General features: G+C 38.0%; 1 protein-coding gene across 1 annotated transcript in view; it reads right to left on the reverse strand.

The window, feature by feature from the left end:
• The window catches only part of GDPD4 (glycerophosphodiester phosphodiesterase domain containing 4), an 84,784-nt gene that overhangs the window by 22,985 nt on the left and 35,586 nt on the right, over positions 1 to 26,213 (reverse strand). The window contains exons 6-11 of the mRNA XM_090267306.1: positions 25,338 to 25,415; positions 24,452 to 24,597; positions 23,966 to 24,048; positions 17,242 to 17,398; positions 3,376 to 3,597; positions 1,891 to 2,045 (exon numbers count right to left, since the gene is read on the reverse strand). Coding sequence (XP_090123432.1) covers positions 1,891 to 2,045; positions 3,376 to 3,597; positions 17,242 to 17,398; positions 23,966 to 24,048; positions 24,452 to 24,597; positions 25,338 to 25,415 — 841 coding nt within the window. The remainder of the gene's footprint in view (positions 1 to 1,890; positions 2,046 to 3,375; positions 3,598 to 17,241; positions 17,399 to 23,965; positions 24,049 to 24,451; positions 24,598 to 25,337; positions 25,416 to 26,213) is intronic.

Here is a 26,213-nt window from a genome sequence, read left to right on the forward strand (position 1 = left end):
GAGGAAACTAGAAAGTGAGCACTGATCATAAAAAATGTATTGAAAATGTGATTGCAATCTCAAATATTCTTGTCATAAACACCATACACATAACTGAAGGCACAACTGTTTAATATCTTAGGGAAATAGGTTTGAAATAAAGTCCAGCTCATGAATTTATTATGATCAGCTTTGTGGCACAGCTTTATAGAGAAAGCCCTTATTCTTCCTACTAGAATATATGGTTTCCTTAAGGAAAAGGATGCTGCCTTGCTTATGTTGACTTTTTACATAAAACTATTATGGTGCACTCTACATATTACTACTCAGTAAATATTTGCTGAGCTAAAATAAACTGCTTAACTTTATAATAGGACTCAGGATATGAAATGCACCCCCCCCCCTTAATTCTGATGTGAGTTGAAACTATGCCCATGTAACTATGGCCAAGGAATAATTTAAAGACCCAGCGGTGATATAATTTGAACTCTGGAATATGTCAGACATTATTTGCCCAGTTTGGTACCCTACGGACCAGCTCTATTAACTATGGTAAATTACCTAACCTCCTTGAACTTTTTCTCTTTAGAGCCAAGTTTTCTCATTTGCAAAATGGGGATCAAGACAATTTCCAGCACACAGCATATAAGGATAGTAAAGGTAAAAGCAGAAGCTAACATTTATTGTGTTTGTACATTTACCCTTTGCTATATGCATAATAAGAATTATCTCATTTAATAATTTAACAATTCAATCAGGTTATTGTTATTCTCAATTCACAAATGGTAAAACTGACAATTAGAAACTTGTCCAAAGTCTTATGTGTAGCTAATGAGTAGGCCAGGATTTGAAAAAGAGTCTGTGGTCTACCAACCACAGAACTTGAACATAATAAATGCTCAATAAGTAGAAGCTTTTAAAATTCTTTCTCAATTACTAGATTAATCTAAATTATGATCAAAAGAAAAGCAAATCATCTGAGAGCCATTTTCTCTTAAAAATGTTAAAATATAGATACACTCAAAATAGAGAAGCAGTTGGGCAAAGATAAATCTTTTAATTAGAACATAAAGGTAAAACGAAATTTTCCAATGCTAAAAAAGAGACATATTTTATGTTAACCACTCCATGGACAAGAGGCAGGAAAAGCAGGAACAGGAACAGAGGTACACCCCAGACCTTAGTTCATGGCTTGAGATGCAGAAAGTTATATAGGGGAATTTTTATTAAGCCCAAGGAGATTTTGTACATATATCTTTCCAAGGAAGACTCTGTTTCTGTAACATTTAGAATTATCTGAAAAAAATTTAATCTAAGAAAAAGGGGATACTGATTAAATTAAGCAGTGATTCATAACAGCTAAGTTTGAAAAAGTTATCATTTTATTCCCAGGTGCCTTTAAATCTGAAAACTGTCTCTAATTATATATTTACACATGTGGTAGTTAATAATTTTAGTTTCTTCTCATGCTTGGCTGCTTTACCTTTTTAATATAATGATTTAGTAATGTTCTTAATTATGCCTATTAGAAATCTGGCTATTTGGATCACAAAGCTATTTATGAGGTAAGGCAATCCATCTGGTAATGGCAGGAGGAAATAAACACCTTTATGGGTTCTGACTTTCTAAATCACCTTATATAAAAACAAAAATGCCAAGCCTACAGGACCATGTGTTGAGTGATGAGAGATTGAAGCACAAAGGAGAAGGGGCTGTCTATACTTGATACATGTCGCTGGTAGAGGAGAAAGGAAGAGAGGGAAGAGCAAGAAGAGGAGGACAGGGGATTCCAAACAGATAGCCACACACAGAAACCCTGAGATGGAAAGAGGAAGCTACGTAGTTTGGGTAGAATGCAGATTTTTGTGCAAGTGAGGCAACACGTGCCGAGAGGTGTGGTCAAACACTTACCTCAATCCATTGTAGAACAACCTCTTGTAGTCAACATTTATTATATTGATATTTTCTTTTCTAAGGACTTCAATGGACTCTAACCTGGTCACTTGTTGAAAACTAGGAGCTTTTGATTTGACATATCTCCTATTACTACCCGACAACCAATAAATCTGTAAGAAGAGACAGGAAAATTTTCAGTTTGTACCTGTCTAGGTACAAACACTCCCATGTATAATAGATAGAGCCCCGTTCCAGCACTGGTAACAGTCTGTAGGGAGCAGAGAGATGCTAACCCTTGGCTTAATATTGTCTAATAAACTCTCACAATGGGGCTTTCACCAGAGTCATTCTGCAGCTGAATTTTCTCAGGTAACATCATGGAGGTCAAGGGCCAATTGTATGCAGATAGCCTCACACTAGACAAAGTGGGTGAGGGGTTGGCAGGTGTGGATGAAAGGTGGGAATCATAAGCATCTCCTCAGGCTGATGATGCTAACATCTTTGAGAGGTTTCATTTCCTGCCAACAGGGAATGCTATTATGACTCATCCATGCAAATAGTTCCATTGGTAAAAAGACACATTTTTTTTTTCACTCATAGCACTCTTCCATATTCTGAGATTTTAAGAGATTTGGAATAACTGACTACCCCAATGCATAGAGTTGCTTCTGAAAAACATGATGAACAAATCCCTGCTCAAATAAGAACCAGCTTAGCTCTGGCTGGTGTGACTCAGTGAACTGAGTGCCGGCCTGCAAACCAAAGTGTCAAGGGTTCAATTACCAGTCAGGGCACGGGCCTGGGTTGCAGGCCAGGTCCCCAGTTGGGGGCGCGCGAGAGGCAACCACACATAATGTTTCTCTCCCTCTCTTCCCCTCTCTCTAAAAACAAATAAATAAATAAATAAAATCTTAAAAAACAGCAACAACATCATGTATAAAAAAATAAGAAGAAGAAGAACCAGCTTAGCCGTCATTAATCGAAGCCAAGTCTTCAAAGCCTCATTGTTCTCCAGGCCCTTTCTAATAGCTCTACCTCGGTACATGGTGGGGGTCACATCATATAGTCATTACACACATTCTTTTTTAACAGAGTGGTGACATTTCATTTGGTTTGGGTACCCTCCCCCACCCAAGATAAATGTAAGTGGGTCATTTCTGGTTGCCACATATAGCTGTATAAGAAATAGTCTCCAGCCCTGGCCAGGTAGAGTGTCATCCCAATATGCCAAGGTTGCTGGTTGAATCCCTGGTCAAGGCACATACAAGAGACAACCAAGGCTACATAAATAAGTGGAACAAAAAATCAACATTTCTCTCTCTCTCTTCCTCTCTCTCTCTCTAAAATAAAAAATTTAAAAAAAATCTCCATTTCTATAGGGAACAAAATTACTTAAGAGTGACAGTCAAGATCTACAAAGTTGGTCAGGTTCAACTGCTATGCTCCAGGGATGTGCTCCCTACTTCCCGACCTCTACCACAAATACTGAGATAGACGTACCAGATGTTGCTCAATATTAGAGTCAAGGATCACACGTACTACTTTTTGGATAACCGTTTTTCTGAAAGGGTGTTTTTCTGGAGGGTTATTAAGATCAAATATTACAATTTTTTTCTCCTTTTTAGCAAGTTTCATTAAATCACTTAGTTTTGGAATCCTTTGCTTTCTTGCTTTTTCTCTATCAGCTTCTGATAAGGGTTTCATATTGTAAAATGGTTTGAGCTAAAAAAATAAATACAAAAGAAAATGCATTGGCTTCTATTATAAGCATTTTACAATCCTCTTGCAATATAGTTTGACACCTAGTCCTACCTATGTGTTGCTCCATTGCCATTCAACCTATCAGGCCCTCTGAAATACTGGTCCCGAGCTAAGAGTTACCAAAGATAGAAATTAAATGTAATCTCCATAGGTAATTGTGATATGTGGGATGATTTAGTCTATATTGAAGAACCTGTTGTATTTGCACTGAAAAGTCCTTTATGGTACTGTCTTAACCTTCCTTTTTAGAAACTTTTCTCTAACTCAAAGCAATCCAATTACATTTCAGTTACATTGGTTTCCAATATTTGCCCTCACTGTTCTAGAAATAGGCTATGGCTTCAGACTCTTTTGCCTTCTGTGCCATATCCATCTCTTAAAATTCTACCCTTAACCTGCAAAGTCCAGTTCAAATACTACCTCATGCACAAAGCCTTCCTTGAATATTACCAAAGAGACTTTGATGGTGTTCAACTCCAATGGCCTATTTTTGTGCATCTGTAATTGTATGTTTCACTCCGCCTTCTATAGTTACTTGTAGTTGTCTTAGCCAGACTAAAATCCCGGCTTCACAAGCTTCTTGCTGTGTAACCTTGGTAAAACCACTTAAATTCTCAAAGTCTTCATTGTCCAAACTATAAAGTGGGATACTATGCAGCAGAAAAAAGGAGTTCCCATCTTTCATGACAGCATGAATGGAACTGGCGAGTATTAAACTAAGTGAAATAAGCCAGGCAGTGAAAGACAAATACCATGTGATCTCACCTATAAGAGGAAGCTAATGAACAAAAGAAACGAATGAACAAAATAGAACCAGAGGCATGGAAACAAGAAACAGACTGACAGTGACCAGAGGAGAGGAGGGAGGCGGATAAGGGGAAAAAGAAGCAGAAAAAGAAGGGGAATGATCCAGTCAAGGAATAAGTACAAAAGACAGACACATGGACATGGTCAACAGGGTGGGGAATGACTCTGGGGGCTGGGGTGGGTGGGCAGGGCAGCTCTAAGAGAACAACAATAAAAAAAGACAACAAATAAGTAAATAAATAAATAGTATAAAAAGTGAAAAGAAAAAACCGTGTGGGATAGGAGGGAAGAGGTATCTATGTATTTCTCAAGATTATTTTGAAGATTAAATATGATAAAATATTACAGGCTCTAGGAGCATGTCTGGTAATAGTCACTTAGTTCCCTCACTCTCTACTGTTTCAACTGGAGTGTAACTCCCTTACAGCAGGAACTGTCAATTTATCTTTGCAATACACAGCATTTCATCTTACACCTCAGTCCATGTATTTGGCTGCTTTTATCATCATTTACCAATTGTAGATTATTGTGGGTGAAGCCAACGAAGCAAACAGTAGCCATCTCACATTTTCTTAACTTAAATAATCTTCTCTCTGTACAACTTGATCTTCATACTCATTCTCACCCTTTCTATTTCTTCACCTTCCCATGACCTATTTAGCAAGCTGCCCTTTCTCAGCTTTTTCTCAGGAAGAGACACATTGTACAATATCCCTATGCTAGCCTGGAAGGCAGATCATAGATGCTGAATTAAACCATAGTTTAATGAGGGTATTTTTCCATCCTCAGGAAAATAGAAATTTCCTTCAGGATTTCAAGATTTTGTTTGACTTTATTCCAAATCTAGAACAACTGACTCATTTAACTGTTAGAACTTAATGTGGGGAAAATTGTTAAAAGAACAAGATGGGGAAGACCTAGATAGGATTTAAATGATTAAGCTGTGCATAATATTTAAAATGTCCCTGAATGGGCAAAAAGAATAGGAAATGCGCTATAGGAAGACATTTATGAAGCTTTTTCTTTAAGAATAAACTGGATGAAAAATTCAAAAGAGAAAAAAATAAAAATAAAGATTAATCAACAATAGAGTTTAAAACTATATAGGATCCTGTAAACTTTAAGTTTTTTTTAAAATATGAAATAAGGGAATTAGTAAAAATATAAAGTGGAATGGAACAATGTCAGTTTAGACCATCTCCAACATGTGTTTGAGCATTTTCAAAAGCCACAGGAAGTAACCATATAGAAATGACAACAAACTTGTAGTTCTCCACATAAGTTGCCTGATTCCTCAATTAAATACAATACTAAAAGGTCCTTGGTTCTCTATGCCTATGCACAGAGAAATTACAAGTAGGAGGGCCATTGAATAATTCAATGTAGCATGTTTAAGAAAGAGGACAATTAACTAAATCTGCCCAATAATGCCACTTGTAGGAAACAACTAAACAGATCATTTGAAAAGTACCTGTAAATACAGCTGAACAACAGTAGTTTTGGTTGATATAGGTGCCACCACTTTACTATGAATTTCAATACCATAGAAAATCAGATTGCTCAGAGTAGTACTTAAGTAGTGGGACTTTCTAACAGTTTCAAGTCCTTTCCCTTGTCCCAACCTGTAACTATTATTTTGAGACCATTGTCAGAAACATTCCTTCTTCTTCTCTATGGCACTTTCCTATAAGCTTCATCCTTAGGAATCTGCTTTGTAAAAAGAACCTCCAGAGTAAATATACTGCCGACAAGTTATTTTTAGGAGTCACAGAAAATTATAGTACACATTATCAAATTATAGTGATGGATATTAGTCTATTGATTCAAAAAATAACCAAATAATTGGCCATGACACCAAAACCCCTAATGGAAAAAGAAGCAGAATAAGTAGAATCAAACCCGTAAGCACTCAGATCAAGAGATCCAAGATGGCAGAGGAGTAAGTGGAAGCTACACTAACCTCCTCCCAGGACCAATCTGGAATTACAGCTTAAATGTGGAGAAACCATCTGGAAGAACCAACTGAACACTAGCTGGAGAAAAGCCTTATAACCACAGACAGATAGAAAAGGCCTCTTCATCACAATGTGACTGGTAGGACGTACAAGCAGACACAGAAGGGCTGACTGGGCTCCCATGGGTGGCAGCTGAAGAAGTTGAGAAACAGCTCAGCAGCCAGGGATTCCCCCTGAGAAGGGTGGGGTCTAAACCCCCAGCTGGGCCTCCCAGCCTACAGCAACAGAGGCAGAAAGTAAGAAAGAATCCAGCTTTAAAAAGTGAAAAGCCACAGGTTTTGTTTTGTTTTGCTTTTCTTGGCCTGAAAGAAACAGCTGGAGACAAAGAGCTCTTAAAGGGATCACGTACGAAAATATATTGGCACTCACTTACCCCGGGATCCAGCAGAGGAAGGGCAGAGAGGGCTAGGGGTGCTTAAGGAGAGTTTGGGGCGGTGGCTTTGAGTAGAGAACTGAGGGAGCAGCTGACCAGGTCCCAGTGCTGACTCATTCCCCATACTGAAGGCAGACCACTCCCCTCCAAGTGGCGTCAGCCTGAGGGAAAGCAATAGCCCCACCTGCAGGAATTAATCTGCCCCACCCTCAGTGCTTGAAACTGACGGCTGATCACAGATTGAATAAGTTAACAACCAAAGGAGACAGACAAAGGCAGTAGATTTCTGGTAGTCTCCAACAGGCTGCCTAGGCCTAGACTGGGACACAATCTAACACAACCAGGGGTAGATCCAGGAAGTGCAGATCAATCTAAGAAGCAGAAACAAACAAGAAGAGTCACAAAAATGGGGAGACAGGGGAACAAACCCCATTGAAAGAAAAGGAGGAATCCCCAGAAAGAGTGCTAAATGAAATAAGAGGAAAGCAAACTATCAGACATGGAATTCATGCTCAATGAGCTCAGCAAGCTCAAAGAAAACTGCAAAGAACTCCAGGGAAACTACAAGGAACTTACTGAGAATTATACCAGCATTAAAAAGGAAAAAGAAGCTATCAATAAGAGCCAGGAGGCAATGAAGAATATAATTTCTGAATAGAAGAACAGAGTAGAAGGAATCAAAAGCAGGCTAGAGGAAGCAGAAGATCAGATCAGTGAACTGGATGACAACGTAGAAAAAAATTCCCAGACAGTACAACAAAATGAAAAAAGACTGAAAAAGAATGAAGAGGTTTTAAGAGAGCTTCAGGAAAATATAAAATGTAATAATATCCATATCATAGGAATGCCATAAGGAGAAGAAGAGGAGCAAGAGATAGAAAATCTGTTTAAAAAAGTAATGACAGAAAACTTCCCTAACTTGATGAGAGAAAAAGTCATTTAAGTCCAGGAGCACAGCGGGCCAAACAGGCCCACTCGAAGACACATCATAATTAAAATGGCAAAACTAAGAGACAGAGAATCCTAAAAGCAGCAAGAGAGAAACAGCTAATAACATACAAGTTAGCTCTGATAAGGCTATCATCAGATTTCTCAACAGAAACACTACAACCCAGAAAGGGACAGCAAAAAATATTCCAAGCAATGAAAAACAAAGGCCTGCAACCAGGACTACTCCTATGTTCACAGCAGCGCTATTTACAATAGCCAAGTGCTGTAAACAACCTAAGTGCCCATCTGTAGATGAGTGGATCAAAAAACTGTGCTACATTTACACGATGGAATACTATGCAGCAGAAAGAAAGAACTCCTACCATTTGCGACAACATGGATGGAACTAGAGAGAATTATGCTTAGCGAAATAAGTCTGGCAACAAAAGACAAATACCATATGATATCACCTAATACAGGAAATGAATGAACAACACAAACAAAAGAGCAAAATTGAACCAGAGCATGTAAACAAGGAACAGACTAACAGTAATGAGGAAGGAAGGGTAGGGAGAGAAGGGGGGTAAGAAAGGGAAGGATCTAGTCAAGGAACTAGTATAAATAACCCCAAAACATGAACAACAGGGTGGGGATTGACTGTGGGAGAAGGGGTGGGCAGGGTCGGGGAAGCAATGGGGGAAAAAGTGGGACAACTGTAATAAAAAAAAAGAAAGAAAAGAAAAAGAAAAAAAATTCATATTGACTCTGTTGACACTGTTGCCTAACATCTTCTTAACACTGAAGTTGTGGAAGATCTAAGCCAACTGTAACAGGCTTAATGTAATAAGGATTAATTATCCCTTTCATTATTCCAAGCAGTATGTCTGCTTATCCACTTAAAAACAGAACAAAACAAAACATAAACTGAGATAGTGGAGGACAAAGATTCATCCGATTTCTTTGAGCTATTAACCAAAGAGTTATACTTCATTTTTAGTACTGCCTAACCCAGTTATACTCCTGTTGGTCCAATTTTTACTTTCTTTTGTGCCCTAGCTGATGAAGACAGCCAATATTGATTGTCTTCACTGGGAGAACAACCAACTATTTACCCGGAAAGTTATGCTTCAGGCATTTACTGAAGTCCCATCCTACTCTTCTCAAGCCAAACCAAGATCTTAAGGATATGGAGGAGCCCACCTTGAAATTCTAAAACTGACTCTGAAACTCTACTCACAACACTTTTAAGAAAAATTTTAATTCTACAAAATAACAGTTCATTATCCAGGGTTCTGCAAACTTACTCTGTGAAGGACCACATACTAAACATATTTGACTTTGTGAGACAGACAATCTGTCTCATAACTATTCAACTCCGTTATTAAGCTGTAAAAACAGCTTTAAACAATTCATAAGTAAGAACGGCTATGTTCCAATAAATTCTATTTATTTATACTGAAATTTGAGTTTTATATATTTTTTACACATCATGAAACATTATTCTTTTGATTTTCTTCTCCACCATTTAAAAACCTAAAAACCATTCTTAGCTCACAGGCTGTACTAAAACAGCCAGTGGGCTGGTTTTGGACACAGGCCATAGTTTGTCAACCCATTATCTAGGCCATGCTATACTGGCTAAGGAAGGATATAATCTAATGAGAGATTAAAAATTATTCAAAATTGTCCAAAACCAACCACTAAAGGCAATTAAGATGATTTTTGGGATTAACTGGATATTGCAAAGTATAGGTAGCAAGCTTTTTTGAAAGAGACAGGCCTCTGTGATTTGAGTTAACAACCCGGAACTATTCACAGGAATCACAGAAACCAAAGACCTTCTGTGATCCTAAATATTTCTTCAACAATCATCTTTGCTGATCTTCCAGACCATCATAAGCCTTTCTTTTTGAAAGTATGCAAAAGGGGAGACCATGGTCTAAGGGTATTAACTCAACAACTTGACACTTATCAAAGACTCATTGTTTATTCCTATCTATTTCCTGATCCAGCAGCAGGGCTTTTTATCTTTCATCAGGAAAAAAAAAAAAAAAATGCAGTGCTTAAGTTAGTCTAAGATTCTTCAGATGCCGTAATAGCTTCACCTTTCTATTATGTAGTACTACATTGAATACAATCCCTATTATAAACTGAACATATCCAATATTTTTATGGTAATTGATTAATTACCATACAGTTACATTCTCTTTCTCATATGAGTATTCACCAGTGTAACACTCTTAATACAGCAACTGTATTATCCTTACCAGTGAGAAAGACTCCCATGATTTCTGTAATTTGACAATGGCCCGTGCCGGGAACAGTTGTTTTTGGATGCTCCTATATCAAACCTTGATTTGATATTGTTTATTGATAGGTTTTATTTTTAAATTAAAAAAAATAGTAATAGGCTAATTATGCAATAATTTTTATAGATTCTCTTATAGAATCTCAAATCTATTACCATATATTAAATTGGCTCAAGTGGCCAAAATATGGCCCTCCCAATGTGATGTGAGATTGCTAAAAATAAAAGGGTAACTATATATATAATGATTGCTTGTTTCTTTTGAAGTAGCTCATAACTTTAGAATGCTATGGAGGGCAAAAAGGGGATTTATGCCTTTGAATTATCTATATTAAAAATAAACAAACAAACAAACAAACAAATAAATAAATAAATAACCTAGGCCTTGAAGCTTCTCAAATAAATTGTGGTCCTAAAGGTGAAGGTCCACAGTAAAAGAGACATTAGAGGAAATGCCTCAACAGATCATCATACTGAACAGAATGCTCTGATAAAAGTCCTTAGATAAGGAAAGGCCTCTTATAGAGAATAAGGACTAATCTATAGAGTTCAAGAATTGCATTATTAATGCATGAAATGTGGACTCCAATTCTGAAAAATGAAACAAAACACTAGAACTAATCAGGTAATTAGACTTATGATGGCCACCTGGTAGCATCAATTAATTTCAAATAGATACTTACCCAAATCCTCCCTGACACAACTCATCACAGACAGGGATAAATTGAATGCATTATTAAACAAACACTGATGGGGCAACTTTTCTAAGATATCAGAAAATATGACCAGTTTTTTCTTCAACTGTAGCTAACATAATCCTGAAAAATCTGTAGAGGTGAGACATAGATTGAAACCTTACTCAAAGAGACCCTTTCAAAGCAGATTTTGTACAGTTTCTTCCCCCTGTGGATAATGAATTTGTACTAGTAATTGTGTGGGTATTTTATGGATGGGCTAAAGCATTTCCCCATTAAATAGTAACTGCAACTTAAAATACCTTTAAAAACTATTATAGATTTGTGTTCTCTACCAAAGTCATTCTAACTTACTATATTGTGGTAGGGGAAAACATTTTACTTGCATATTTATTTTAAATTATGCAAATCTTTGCTCCTTACTAAAACATCTCCTGTCCTTATACACACCATACTCTTGAAAATGTGAAAAGTAAAATCAATCAAACTATAAAATACCCTTGAAATCCCATGCCCTCAAGCATTGACCTTTTCTCTTATGCTTTGTGTTCTTCCTCATAAGGAAGTCCTAGATTATCAACTAGTCACTTGCAGCCCCATGTTTTGGGAATATATCCACCCAAAATTCCTATCAGTTATTTATAAAAACCTCTTTTAGCTAAGTATCATAAAAGATTAACCAAGATATTACAGTCCTGTCATTAACAGGAACAGACTGGAAGATAGCTCATAGAAAGACTGCTCTTGAACATCACTGCAAAGTACCACATCAGATACTCTGAACTCCAGTAGAGCAGTTCAAGTAGAGGGAGTTTATCTTTGGATGCACATTTTCCAACTAAAATGACATCACCCATATAGAAGGATAGGAAAAGTATGGCCATTAGATCATAAACCTACATTCTCCAGGGAACCATTGGAAGTCAAGAGCTAACCCAAAGTCCTTGTAACTAGCCAACAACTACTTGAAGTAGAACAGCGGTTATCAAAAAGCAATAGGAAAAGATTGTCCTGATAAATGTCAAATTCGCCTCTAATGTTTTTGTTCTTTATTTTGTGGTCATACTTTTGTTTTCATTTACCTCAGATCACACACTGCTGATTTAACCTATCATGTTCCTCTTACTTAAAAAAATAATTTGCCCGAGTCTAGAATTTTCTAGACAATCATCACTGTAACTAAAATTCAGCTCCATCAAACTATTACTAGTTTAGACAACCTGAAATTATACTAGATGAGCAATTCCACTTCTGGGTATACACTCAAAGAAACCCAAAACACTAATTCAAAAGAATATGTGCACCACTATGTTCATTGCAGTGTTATTTACAATAACCAAGCTATGGAAGTAGCCCAAGTCCCCATCAATACACAAGTAGATAAAAAAGCTGTGGCACATATATACAATGGAATATCACTTGGCCATAAAAAGGAATGATTGCTTACCATTTGCAAGAGCATGGATGGACCTAGAAGATATTATGCTAAGTGAAATAAGTCAGTCAGAGAGACAAATACCTATAATTTCATTTATATGTTGAATATAAAAAACAAAATAAATCAACAAACAATTGAAACAGACTCATAGATACAGAGAACAAACTGTTGCTGGCCAGAAGGGTGATGGTTTGGGGGACTGGTGAACGACATAAAGAAGTAAGAAGTATAGGTTGGTAGCTACAGAATGCTGATGGTGATGTAAAGTACAGCATAGGGAACATAGTCAATAATAACATAACGGTTATTCATGATGCTAGGTGGGTATTGGAAATATCAGGGGGAACAGTTTGTAAAGTATATGATTATCTAATCACTATGTGTACATCTGAAACTAATACAAAATAATATTGAATGTTAACTTGAATTGAATAAAATTAAAAACAATAAAATAAAACAAAAATAACATATGCTGAACATACATCCCTGGCCAACACCTGGAAATTCTGAAATTAATGCTTCTAAAGTAAATCTGATAAAAAAATATTCCAGTCAACAGCCTCATAAGATATTAGACTGCTATCAATTGATATGAATAGATAGATTGATGGATAGACACACACAGTCAGTGAAGGATTGACACAATTAAAGACTGTGACACATACTACTAGGCCACGCTAATCAAAACAGTCTGGTACTGGCATAAGAACAGACATAGAGATCAATGGGACAGAATAGAGAGCCCATAAATAAACCCAGGTCTATATGGTCAACTAATATTTGGCAAAGGCGGAAGGAACATCAAATGGAGTGAAAAGAGCCTCTTCAACAAATGGTGTTGGGAGAATTGGACAGGGACATGCAAAAAAATGAAACTAGACCACCAACTTACACCATACACCAGAATAAACTCAAGATGAATCAAAGACTTAAATGTAAGCCATGACACCATAAAAGTCCTGGAGGAAAAAATAGGCAGGAAAATTTCAGATATCCCACATAGCAACATTTTCACTGATATATCTCCTAAGGCAAGGGAAATAAAGGAAAGAATAAACAAATGGGACTACACCAAACTAAAAAGTTTCTGCTCAGCTAAAGAAAACATCAGCAAGATGAAAAGGAAACCAACCACACGGGAAAACATATTTGCCAATGATATCTCAGACAAGGGATTGATCTCCAAAATATATAAAGAACTCATATGACTCAACACCAAGAAGACAGACAACCCAATTAAAAAATGGGCAAAGGACCTGAACAAACACTTCTCCAAAGAGGACATACAGAGGGTCCATAGACATATGAAAGAATGCTCAACATCACTAGCCATCAGAGAGATGCAAATAAAAACCACAATGAGATACTATCTCACACCAGTCAGAATGGACATCATCAACAAATCAACAAACAACTTGTGCTGGAGAGGATGAGGAGAAATGGGAACCCTGGTGCACTGCTGGTGGGAATGCAGACTGGTGCAGCCACTATGGAAAACAGTTTGGAATTTCCTCAAAAAACTAAAAATGGAACTGCCTTTTGAACCAGCAATTTCATTGCTAGGATTATATCCGAAAAATCTTGAAACATCAATTCAAAAGAACCTATGCACCCCTATGTTCATAGTAGCATTATTTACAATAGCCAAGTGCTGGAAACAACCTAAGTGCCCATCTGTAGATGAGTGGGTCAAAAAACTGTGGTACATTTACACAATGGAGTACTATGTAGCAGAAAGAAAGAAGGAACTTCTACCATTTGCAACAACATGGATGGAACTAGAGAGAATTATGCTTAGCAAAATAAGTCAGGCAATGAAAGAAAAATACCTTATGCTGTCACCTATTACAGATGAACAACACAAACAAATGAGCAAAATTGAACCAGAGCTATGTAAACAAGAAGTAGACTAACAGTAACAAGGAGGGAGGCGGGAGGAAGAGAAGGGGGTAAGAAGGGGAAGGGTCTAGTCAAAGAACACATATAAATGATCCATGGACATGGACAACTGGGTGGGGACTGACTGTGGGAGAGGGGAGGTACAGGGTTCAGGGAAGTAAGAGGGGGAAAAAAGTGGGACAAATGTAATGGAAAAACAAAAAAAAATTTAGTGGGGGAAAAATGAAAATATGAAGAATGGAAATGCCAGTTCAGTGAATATTAGAAGGACAACAATTTTCCTTTACACTGTATATTTTTCTCCCTATCTGATCTCTCCAGAGTTTGGCATTCTAAAGAAGTAAGTAATGACATAAGTTTCTTTGCATAAAACTAATAAGACCAGTTGTTAATAGAGGTTATTTTTGACCAAGACTTTGACTGGATTGTCAAGCCTAAAGGAGACATGTTTGGACTCTGGTTGTTACCAAAAAGCCCTGAGGAACTGGGAATGACTTTCGAAGGTAATAAAAGCCCACGAGATAAAAGGCCTGGTACCGTGGTTGGTTGTGCGGTCCATGGCAATCTTTCCAGGGAAGGAATGAAGGTTGTTTTCCTGAAAGATGGCTAGAAGGGACCTTAAGGCACGATGGAAAACCAGAAGGACTTGGAAAAGACAAGTGTGTATAGGCAAGGCTGAATGCCAGGTATGCGGCTCAGCTTCTGTGCCCTGAAGGGCAGACTGAAGGTCACCTTAAATGTTCCTTGCGTAAGTTCCAGCAAAGCAGAACTAAAGATCATAAGTGATCATTTGCTGCTCTTGTTGTGTTTATGCAAATGAACAGGATAAATTAAAAATGGACTGAATGCAGTCCCTTTAATGACAAGGAGGGTAATCATAGGGAGAAAAATCGTTATTCAAGGAAAATCACAATGATCAGTGGCAGACTATAAAGTAGTGCAGCTAACTATCTTTAAAGTTTCTTTTCATTTAAAATATGTTTTCATTTGAAAGTTAAACTATGTCTGTGGTATCATCAAAGATGTTCAATTTACAGGCAAGAAGAATGTCAAATGCCTTGCAACTGGATGTCTTTCCAATAAGACAGTCCTACAGATTTAGAGACTTGTTTGTGGGTTATGTTACAGAAATTAACATGTGTTTTCTGTTTTCAAAGGGCATAAGTCTATGATCTCATTACCTGAGTGATTGTATGTATAGGCCTCACTAAATCCTGTCTGTATTGCTGCCTCCTAAGACTCAACGGTTTGGCTGCACTAAGTGGCTGGGTTGGTGAAGTATGGGGTGATCTGTAGGCTTCACTTTACAAAACTGGTTTCTCTTTTTTATCCTAATGGCTTAGACAGAAAGGGCCCAGAGGTCTGAGAGGGGGGAAACCTAAAATATTTCCCTCAGCCAAAACTAAGTATAATGGGCAAAAGGGTTTTGGACAGGTGAGATGTACCTGGCACACCTTCCTCCAAAGAAGCCCTTTTTTTCCCTAATGTGGGACATTCAAAAGTTAATCCCTTCCTTCTGTTATCTAGTGGTTATGGACTGAATGATGTCTTTTAAACCTGTTGCCAAATCTGTTGCCCCCAGAATACAACAAGGATGCCAGCCTGTTAAACCAAGCACGCCGTTGTCCGGGGACAGCCAACTGACCTGGAGTCTGCACGATCCTTCCCCATGTGGGAAGGCCACCCTCCCCTCCAAACCCCCACTCTTATTAGGGATTTCTGGGCCCAAGGGTAGGTAGGACGACGACCATGTCCAACTTGAAGCAACTAGAGGAGCTTGAGACCTTCACCCACTGTCCTTTATAGGATTATAAAGAGTCTTAAGTCTGAGAGGGAGGGATTGTTACTTTTTATTGTTAAAATAATTAATTAATCATTTATTTATTTTAAAAAAAGAAGAAGAATATATGAAAGGGTGAATCGGGAGAGCTTGTATGTATGACCCACGGGGATGGACTGGGGGTGGGGGGGATTGCTGGGGCGGGGGGATGCTGGGTGGAGGGGAGCAAGGGGGAAAAAATTGGAACTATTGCAACAATATAATCAATAAAATATACTTAAAAAAAAGACAGTGACACAACTTGATTATAGGAATCAGTCCAATTCTCAATCATATTTTCCTTAAAGGTTACACTTGCTGTTGTATTATGGCTTATAAAATTCTTAAAAAGACTCAAAAATGGAAAGGAATTAGTTATTCCTATAAAGAGAAAAAAAGTTCAAATTGTTTAGGTTTAGAAAAAACTGAAGATAATATAAAGATGTGTTATACTGTTATAACAAGGGCTGTTATAACAAATTACTGCAAACTTGGTGAGTTATAAAACACAAATTAGCAACCTGAAATGGACTCTAGTTAGTTTAGTACTTATCACAATGTATTGTAACTGACTGTTTCATATTCTAGGCAGTGAAGTCCGTTAAGGCTGGGTGTATGGTTATTCATCATTGTATTCTTTGTATCTAGTACCCAACAGGTACTCAATAAATATTTTTTTGAATGATAAGAAGAGAGAATGAAGAAAAATGTTTCCTAACCTTCCTTATCTATGATTTTGAGCTATTCAAGTGCCCAGGAAAATGTAATGTACATTGTAGGCACACTGTAAAAGTTTATGAAATTCTTGGATAAAAAGGAATTAAGTGGCAATTGTAAGTTTACAAGTTTGTCATCAGTGTTTCCAGTGACAGTAGAAAGCAGTAACTGCATTGACTGCATTACTGGAAAAGCCCTTCTGACAATGCTATAATCCTGCTACCACTCTGGAATGAAATTGTGTGGATTTTTTAAAAATCCACACTTGATGACATGCTTACTGATTTTAGAGAGAGGGGAACACAGGGAAGAGAGAGAGGGAGAGAAACATCAATGTGAGAGAGAAACATCAACTGGCTGCCTCTCACATGCGCCCCTACTGGGGACAAAACCTGCAACATAGGTATGTGCCTTGACCAGAAATTGAACCTGTGACCTTTTGATTTACAGAATGACACTCCAACAAGCTGAGCCACACTGGCTGGGCAAATTGTATGTATTCTTGACTATCTTCATCTAAAGCCTTTATCTCCAGGAGCAGCACATGACGTTGTACGAGAGAGGGAATCGATGAAGGATGGTTGAGCTGGAGAATGTGTCTTACCCGTGATTGTACAAACCAGCTGCCTGCATTCAGAGTTGACAGGAAATCCCAGTAGAAGTAGTGACTTGATGTGCTGGATGCATTTGGCATGACCTCCCTGATATTGGTTGTTCTTCTCAGGTCATGGTCATGCATGAGAAAAGGCACCCCATCATAACTGTAGGCCGAGGTAGGAAAGAGGGGAATGGGTGAATAGGTTGAACTCAGCCACCTTGGCAGATAGGGTTCTCAGAAAGCCCATCAAGGTCACAGGTTTCCCTACAGTTCCTTTTTCCCTCCCAAATCTCAGCAAAGGCACAGATACTAGTCATTTACACTTTGATGTCCATAGTTTCTCTGCCCTAGCAATCAACCTTTTGTGATGTATGATAATCATATTGGTGATGGTGAAAGATGTGCTTCTCTAACAAGGGACTTTCTGGCATCAAAAAAGCAGTAGACACTGTGTTGACCTGAGGATAAGATGCAAAGGGTGGTAATGGGGCAAGATCCTGATGTTCCAGAACTACACTAAACAGGCATCCATACAATTGCCATGTGTTTTTCTGGCCCGTTTCCCAGTTACACAACTGCCCTGAGTATTTCTGGTCCTAGACCCTTCACATTAGATGGTATCATTAGAAAAGGTCCTGGTTCTCTCAGCTGCCATTTGCCTTGAAGAACCTCTGCTTTTATGAAAATCTCTCTTCTCCCATTAAATACATAAGAGAACTCTATAATGGCCATGAAGGAGTAACAGGGTTGAGACTTAGCCACCTACCCACAAACAACCAGAAAACTAGACAAAATAATAAAAATAACTTTGAGCCAAAGAACAACAGGAAGCACATAGCATGATGATCTGTAGGAAAGACAAATAAATTAAATAAGCTCTATCATTACCCAGGCTTCCTTCTAGCAGGTGGATACAGGACTGTGGCACCCGGAGGGCGAACCTAAAACACACCCAGCTACCATGCTGAAATGGGGAGAAAGAGGTCAGGTTAAGGAGAGGTCAAGACAGCTAGAATTTGTGTACTGGAGTCCCGCAGATGATGGAGCTATGCGAAAGAAAGAAAGAAAGAAAGGAAGGAAGGAAGGAAGGAAGGAAGGAAGGAAGGAAGGAAGGAAGGAAGGAAGGAAGGAAGGAAGGAAGGAAGGAAGGAAGGAAGGAAGGAAGGAAGGAAGGAAGGAAGGAAGAGAAAGAAAGAAAGAAAGAAAGAAAGAAAGAAAAAAAGAAAGAAAGAAAGAAAGAAAGACATTTAGGGACATATCTACAGATGTTCTTATGTATGGCTAAATATATCTCTGTACATATGCAGAGTAAAACTTTATGAATCTTGTAAAATCATCATATGATAAAATTTATTCAGACAGGTAAAGAAGCAGGAACATGTAACCTTAACCAAGAGAAGTTACTCAATAAGGAAAGCTTGGAAATGAAAGAGATAATGCAAGTAGTAAATAAGGGCATTAAGTTATGTAAAACAAAAATATACATGATTTATATAATAGGTAGAAGAAAAACATGAACATAATGATGACAAAAATAAGAGTAAGAAATGGAAGTTTTAGAGCTGAAAAAATATAAAATCAACATGAAACTTTCACTGGATGAAATTAAAAGATTATATATCAGAGATCATGTAAAGATCAATGATTTTGAAACTGTAGCAATAGAATCTATCTAAATAACCTGTGAGAAAATATCAAGCAGTCCTAAATTATGTGTGATTAAATCCTATAAAAATCTTCAAAATTTGATGAAAATTGTGTACCAGCAGATCCAAAAATCCTAATAAATACCAAGAAGGATAAATATAAGGGTACACATACACATCCCAAAGTTAAGAAATATTATAATGAACTTGGTGAAAAACTGATGAGGAAAATTTTAGAATTAGCCAGAGGAGGGAAATGGCATATTTTGACAGAAATAAAGGTAAGCACAGAACAGACTTATTATAAAAAATATATATGAAAAATATAAAACAATGAAACAACATATTTTGCATGCTGAAGGAAATCAACTGTCAACTTAAAATTTGTCAAAATAAAGGGAAGAGAAAATGCCAGGAAGATGGCAGAGCAGGAAGCACCAGTAGTCTGCTCCCCACCTAGACTACAACTGCACTGGCTGACTTTCATGTAACTTTTGGAACTACTGAGACTATTGAAGGCTTGCAACTTTCAGGGGAAATCACGGAAGCAAAGTGGGGTTAATTTCAGTGGATTTCAGCACTTAGCCCAGTAGCTGCTGCCCATCCCTGAACCCCAGTCACAAGGGGAGCGATTGTGTGCAGATTCCTGCAACAGCTTGTACAGCAGCTGGTGAGAGCTGGAGTGGCAAAAAGTATCCTTTACTCCAAGTAAAAGGGATCTGTGTTTTAGTTGCTCATGGCTGCTTCTTGTCACAGAAAGGCAGAGAGGCAGGCAGTCACTGTTGTGATCCTTCCCCAACTGTTGCAAAGCCCTTATTTTCTGGCCGAATGATTCCCAGGGCATTTAAAGGGCCAGCACCCTTTTTACACCTCATAATTTTTTTCTTTTTCCCTTTTGGAATCCAGATATTAAGGACCAGCACATTAAAAACAGCTGCATATATGGGGAAAATTAGAAAGTGACTATGCATGCCAAAAGAAAGGATCAGAAAAACCTAAGAAGACCTTAAGTTTACACCTCAGTATCACCCATGTCACAGAGACATCCTACATGGTTAAAAAACAAAACCAAGAAACAGCAAACTCTAGAAAAGAAGAATCTGACTTCCAGCATCACCACATTATAACACTCAAATGTGCACTTTTCTACAAAACAAACAAGTAAAGAATACAAATAAATAGGAATGAAAAAGTACAATAACTGAAATGAAAAACTGACTAGAGGAATTTAAAGGCAGAATTAGCAGGCAGAAGAAAGAATCAGAATCAGTGAAATTGCAGACAGAACAATAAACATTACTGAGTCTGAGAAAAGACTGTAGAAGGTAAACAGAGTCTAAAGAATACCATGACACCAAATCCAAACAAACTCGCTACAAGAAAATAAAACTACAGGCCAATATCCTGTATGAACATTGACACAAAAATCCTCAATAAAATACTAACAAATAGAACTCAGCATCGTATTAAAAGGATTATACACCATGACCAAGTGGAATTTGTCCTGAAGTAAAACCATGGTTCAATATACCAAAATCAACCAGTTTAATACAACACATTAACACCATGAAGGGGAAAGAAAACATTTGCTTATCTCAATTGATGCAGAAAAGCATTTGACAAAATACAACACCCTTTCATGATTTAAAAAAAAACTCACAAACTCATAATAAAAGAAAACTACCCCAATATAATAAAAGACACATATTAAAAAACTCACAGTGAACATTGTGGGGGACCACTCCTTGTGGTTTTGGGAATTGTAGCCCAAGCTGCGAGCCAGTCCCCGCTACCCCAACCCGGGGAAAGCCTTTAAGTCTCAACGGAAAACCGGAAGGCTGTGAGGCAGGCAGGACCAAAGGCCATGCAGAGGGTTCCCATGGGAATTCGATTTAAAGAATGCATATTATGCTTTAGAGCTTGCTCTGCTTTTCTTATCTCTTAGTTAACTGTAAACAAGCTGTAGCTAAAAATGTATGAAGGCTTGCACCTGATGTCAGCATGGCATCAGGATGTTTAACAGACCCTGACACACACTGGTCACTGTGTTCTCTACATTGATACCTGTAATCAATAACTGTCAACTGTAACCCAAGCGTCTAAAAGCTTATTGATTGTTCATAAGTCTTGACTTTGTATCTCCTGAATCCCCTCCTCAATAAAAGGCACGGGAGATGGAAGTTCAGTGCTCTTCTCCCCTAGAGAGATTAGCCACCTCCCATCTCTCCAGACAAAATACAGTGTCCTGGATAAATTTGTTTCTCCGCCGTGGTCATGAAACCTCTGTGGGGCAGGGAGTTTCCAACCGAGCTGGGGCGTTGGAGGCAGGACAGCCTCAGAACATCATATTCACTGGTGAAAGGCTGAAAACTTTTCTTCTAAAATTAGGAACAAGGCAATGATGTCTGCTTTTGCCACTTCTGTTCCTAGTAGTATGGGATGTTCTGTCAGAAGAATTAGGCAACATAGGGAAATAAGAGGCATTCAAACTGTGGACATAGAAGGTTATTCTGCTAAGTGAAATAAGCCAGTCAGATAAAGACAAATAGCATACAATTTCACTTATATGTTGAATCTAATGAAAAATAAAATTAAAATTAAAAAAAAGATTGAAACTGGAAAGGAAAAAATTTACCTCTGTTTTCAGATGACAAGATCTTATATGTAGACAACCCTAAAGATTCCCATTTAAAAAAAAAAAACTAAAAAAACCAAACTAAGAAATGAATCCAGCAAAGTAGCAGGATACAAAGTCTACAGACAAAAATCAGTTTTATTTCTATGTACTAACAATGAACAATCTAGAGAGGAAATTACAAAAACAAGTCCATTTTTAATTACATTAAAAAAATACTTAGAAAATGACTAACCAAATTGGTGAAAGACTTAAAAAAAAAAGAAAACTAGAAAACATTGCTGAAAGAAATTAAAGACATAAATAAATAGAAACACATTCCACATTTAAAGATTTAATACTATTAAGATATCAATACTACCCAAAGTAATCCAAAGATATAATGCAATTTCTATCAAAATCCCAACAATGCCCTGGCCAGACAGCTTGGTTGGAGTATCATCCCAATACACCAAAATTGTGGGTTCAGTCTCTTGTCAGGGCACATACAATGAAGGCATAAAAAAGTGGAACAATAAATCAATGTTTCTCTCTCTCTCTCTCTTTCTAAAATCAACTTTTTAAAAATCCCAATGAAATTTTTTTAAGAAACAAAAAAGCTGATCCTAAAATTCAGATGGAATTTCAAAGATCCCAAATATCCAAAATAATGTTGAAAAAGAGAAGACTCACATTTCCTGATTTCAAAACTTACTACAAATCTACAATAATAAAAGAGTATGTTACTGGCATGTAACAGAAAAATATACCAGTGGAAGAGAATAAAGAGCCCATAAATAAACCATCTTATATGATCATATAATTTTTAATAAGGGTACCAAGACCATTCAATAGAAAAAGGTGCTGAAAAAACTGGGTATTTACATGAAAAGAATAGAGTTGGGCCTTTACCTAACACCACATACAGAAATTAACTCAAAGCGAATCCAAAACCCTAAATGTAGGAACTAAGACAAAACTCTTAGATGAAAACAGGGGAAAATCTTCATGACACTGAATTTGAAAATGATTTTTTGGATATGACAACAAGCAAAGACAGTAAAAGATAAAAATGACAAATTTGGCTTCATGAATTTTTGTGAAAAGTCATTATCAATAGAGTAAAAAGGCAAAACTACAGAATGGGTAAAATATTTCAAAATCATATATCTGATAAGGGATTGATATCCAGGTTACATGGGGAACTCCTAAATCTCAACAGAAAAAAAAAGGGCAAAGCTTGAATAGACATTATAAGGATGCTCAAGGAACACAGTGAGGACCTCCACAGCATCCAGTCAGAAATGAAGGATACACTAATTAAAACAAAGAACAATTTACAGGGGAATAACAGTACAGTGAATGAAGCCAAGAATCAAATCAATTATTTGGAACATAAGAAAGCAAAAAACAACCAATTAGAACAACAAAAAGAAAAAAGGATGCAAAAAAGAAAAAACCCAGGATAGTGTGAAGCAGCCTCTTGGACAACTTCAAGCATTCCAATATTTGAATCATAGGGGTGCCAGAACAAGAAGAGAAAGAGCAAGAAATTGAAAATCTGTTTGAAAAAATAATGAAAGAAAACTTCCCCAATTTGGTTAAGGAAATAAACATGCAAGTCCAAGAATCACAGAGTCCCAAACAAGATGGATGCAAAGAGGCCCACTTCAAGACACATCATAATTATTTTGCCAAAGGTTATAGATAAACAGAGAATCTTAAAGCAGCAAAATACAAGCAGTTAGTTACCTACAGTGGGATTCCCATAAGAATGTCAGCTGATTTCTCAAAAGAAACTTTGCAGGCTAGAAGAGATTGGCAAGAAATATTCCAAGTCATGAAAAGCAGGGAACTACATCCAAGATTGCACTACCCAGCAAAGCTATTGTTTAGAATTGAAGGGCAGATAAAGAGCTTCCCAGACAAGAATAAATGCAATTCTGAATACATAGGTCTTTTTCACACAATAGGAGGTGGGCTTTTCCTCCATTAAGGGTTTCCTTGCATTTAACTTAATCTTCTCTAGAAGGCACCCCCATAAATGGTCTTCTACTGTGGTAAATGTGCCATGTCTCCTTCACTGGCTGGTAACATCTCTTAGGCAGGAGTACACTGTACTCATTTGCTTCTCAAATCACTCAGAAGAAGGCCTAGAATATACTAGGTGTCCAGGGACTGTTAGGTGAGCACATTGCTAGGTAAGTGCATGGGGTTTAAGTGTTCAGGCTGGTTTGCAATGGGGACAAATTTGAATTATGTGCAGAGTCTATATAGAGTGCATGATTTATGAGCTGATAATTAAGAGTATGATTTGGAAGGGAGAAGTGGTTCATGTGTGTGCTACATGCATCTATGGCACATGAGCACAGGAGACACTCCTGGGGTTTGTCCTCTACAACTTGGGGCAGGCTGGTCACCTTCTACGGCATTGGCCTATCTCCTCCCCACCCAACGCCTGCTTTCCTACCTCAGGTATACGTCAGACTCCAACCCAAAGGCCTCATTTTCAACAGCTTTCTCAAAGGACATCATGGTATTCTCAGGCCCCAGCTGTGGAAGAAAAGGACATCAGACCACCTACCTCAGAGTTTCTCCTCCCAACATCCCTTTTAGGGCATGGAGGGAGCCCAGCAGCAAAAGGGCTTTAGAGAGTAGAGCTTGGCTCCCTCAGAAGTTTTTTTGAAAAGCCTGCCTATATTCTTTTCCGCCCAATATAAATCTGGGGTTTTGTTCATCTGAGCATCCGAGGCAATGCCACTCGGCACAGTAACAAGAAATGGACTGAGAGCTGACCTGGGTTCAAGTGCAACCTCTACAGTTAACTCTTTATCCTTGCCATCTGAAGTCAACCCCCTTTCTTCTCCAGAGATTCCTTAGGTTCGGAGGTCCCCTTCCCTTATCCATAGAACCATGCACACAGGTACTCAGCCACGCACATCATGCTCACACCTACCATGGGTGCACCTCTGTGTCCAAAGATGCCCGGCTTGGGGCCCAATGTATCCTTCTCCTGAACGCAGGGAGAATAAATCCCCAGTGGCACCACAAAGAGACACAAAAGGATAAGAAGAAAAGGCAATCCAATAGCCACTTGGGCAGCTGAAAAATTAGGAAGGGGGGGAGAGATGAAGAGGAATGGAGACCCATCCCAAGCAACTAACTATCCCAAAGCAGCAGTCAGTAAATACCCAGTGCACGGGTTTCATGGACTCTGTGGACTGCCTGATTTACTCTCTATTTCTGCCACATCCCCATTTACTTTCAGTGAATTGAAACTACAGGACTATCCAAATGTAAGCATTATTATGAAGACACTATTATTTGATGAAAAATTGACAGGAAGTGAACTATGCACGGGGTGGGAAGGAAAAGAAGGAGAGGGAATGTTAAGGAACACCTTCTCTGGAGTTAGAGGTAGAATGGCTGGTGCTGAGAAAGCCCTGAAACCTGTAAAGATCAGCACAGTGGGAGGGGCACCAGCTGACAGAAATCTGAATTCAAAGCCAGACACTACCACTGTCAATTATGTGACTAAGGACACATTGCTGAACCTTTCTGGGTCTCCATTTTCTTCATTCTGAAAAATGGGGCTATCTTGCTGCTAACATCTATCTCACAGAGTTGATATGACAGTGTTGACTCATAATAGGTACTCAATAAATATTAGGTATTTGCTTCTCTCTGTGTCTCTCTCTTACACACACACAGCCTGTCCACAATGCCCGTTATCATTGGCCACTCCCCAACACTTATAATTGTAGACATCTGAGGATTTGTACATTTTTAAGTTACCACCTATATACTTTAGTTACTTTCAAATCTGTATCTCCAGCTCTAACCTCTCAGCTTTGTGACTCTATCACATCTCTTGACTCTTATTCTCCTTTGATGTGTAATCTTGTCTCTTCTGAATCTAGCTAAAATTTCAGAAATGAAAAAGAAAAGAGTTCATTATCACCTCCTTTAAGCTATTGCCCCAAAACATTTCCTGCAATTCACCCTCCACATACACATACATACACACAAGTACAAATGCACAATAGCAACACCACCATTCCAGTCACTCTCTTGTCTCCATTCTTGTACAACCAGGTAGCAAACACTCCTTGTTTAACCAGTAGTAAAGAGATACACAAAAGAAGATTCTACAGGTTTCTCAGTAAAGGTGCTGAGAGATAACTTCATTCTCAAGACATTTTAATGTATAGCTCTGATTCTCTTTTGTTTTCATGATATTAGGGCAAAGAATAGAGAGGAAACCAGTGGCAGAGGTAGACATTTTCCTCCTGCTCTAAGTATCCAGGTGTGACAGGGACTCACAGTGGCCTGTTTTGCACTACTAGAGTGTAACCAGGGATCTCTGACCTAGTATAAATCCGCTAGCTGAAACTGGTAACATTTTAATACAGTCTAAAAGAACAGAGTAACTAGTACCATCATTCTGTCGAATAAAATCAAAATGGCCCCTCCCCTCCCCCTAACCCCATTCCCTTTCAGACAGTCATTATGTAACAACAAGGAAATAATTCTTATTTTCCTAGGAGTATCCCTCTTTAGCAGCAGGCCTGTCAGGAAAATGTTCTGATAGGCCATGTGAGGTTGTGAGTTTGACCACGAGGAACGTGCCTGAGTAATAAGTTAAATGAATTTCAAAGGGGCAGAGTGATGGCTATCTACCAAGTTGTGCTTTGCTGAATAATCAAGCTAAAGCCAGA

Source organism: Furipterus horrens, unplaced genomic scaffold, assembly GCF_987537825.1.
Source record: "Furipterus horrens unplaced genomic scaffold, mFurHor1.1.pri manual_scaffold_2, whole genome shotgun sequence".
Taxonomy (NCBI): Eukaryota; Metazoa; Chordata; class Mammalia; order Chiroptera; family Furipteridae; genus Furipterus; species Furipterus horrens.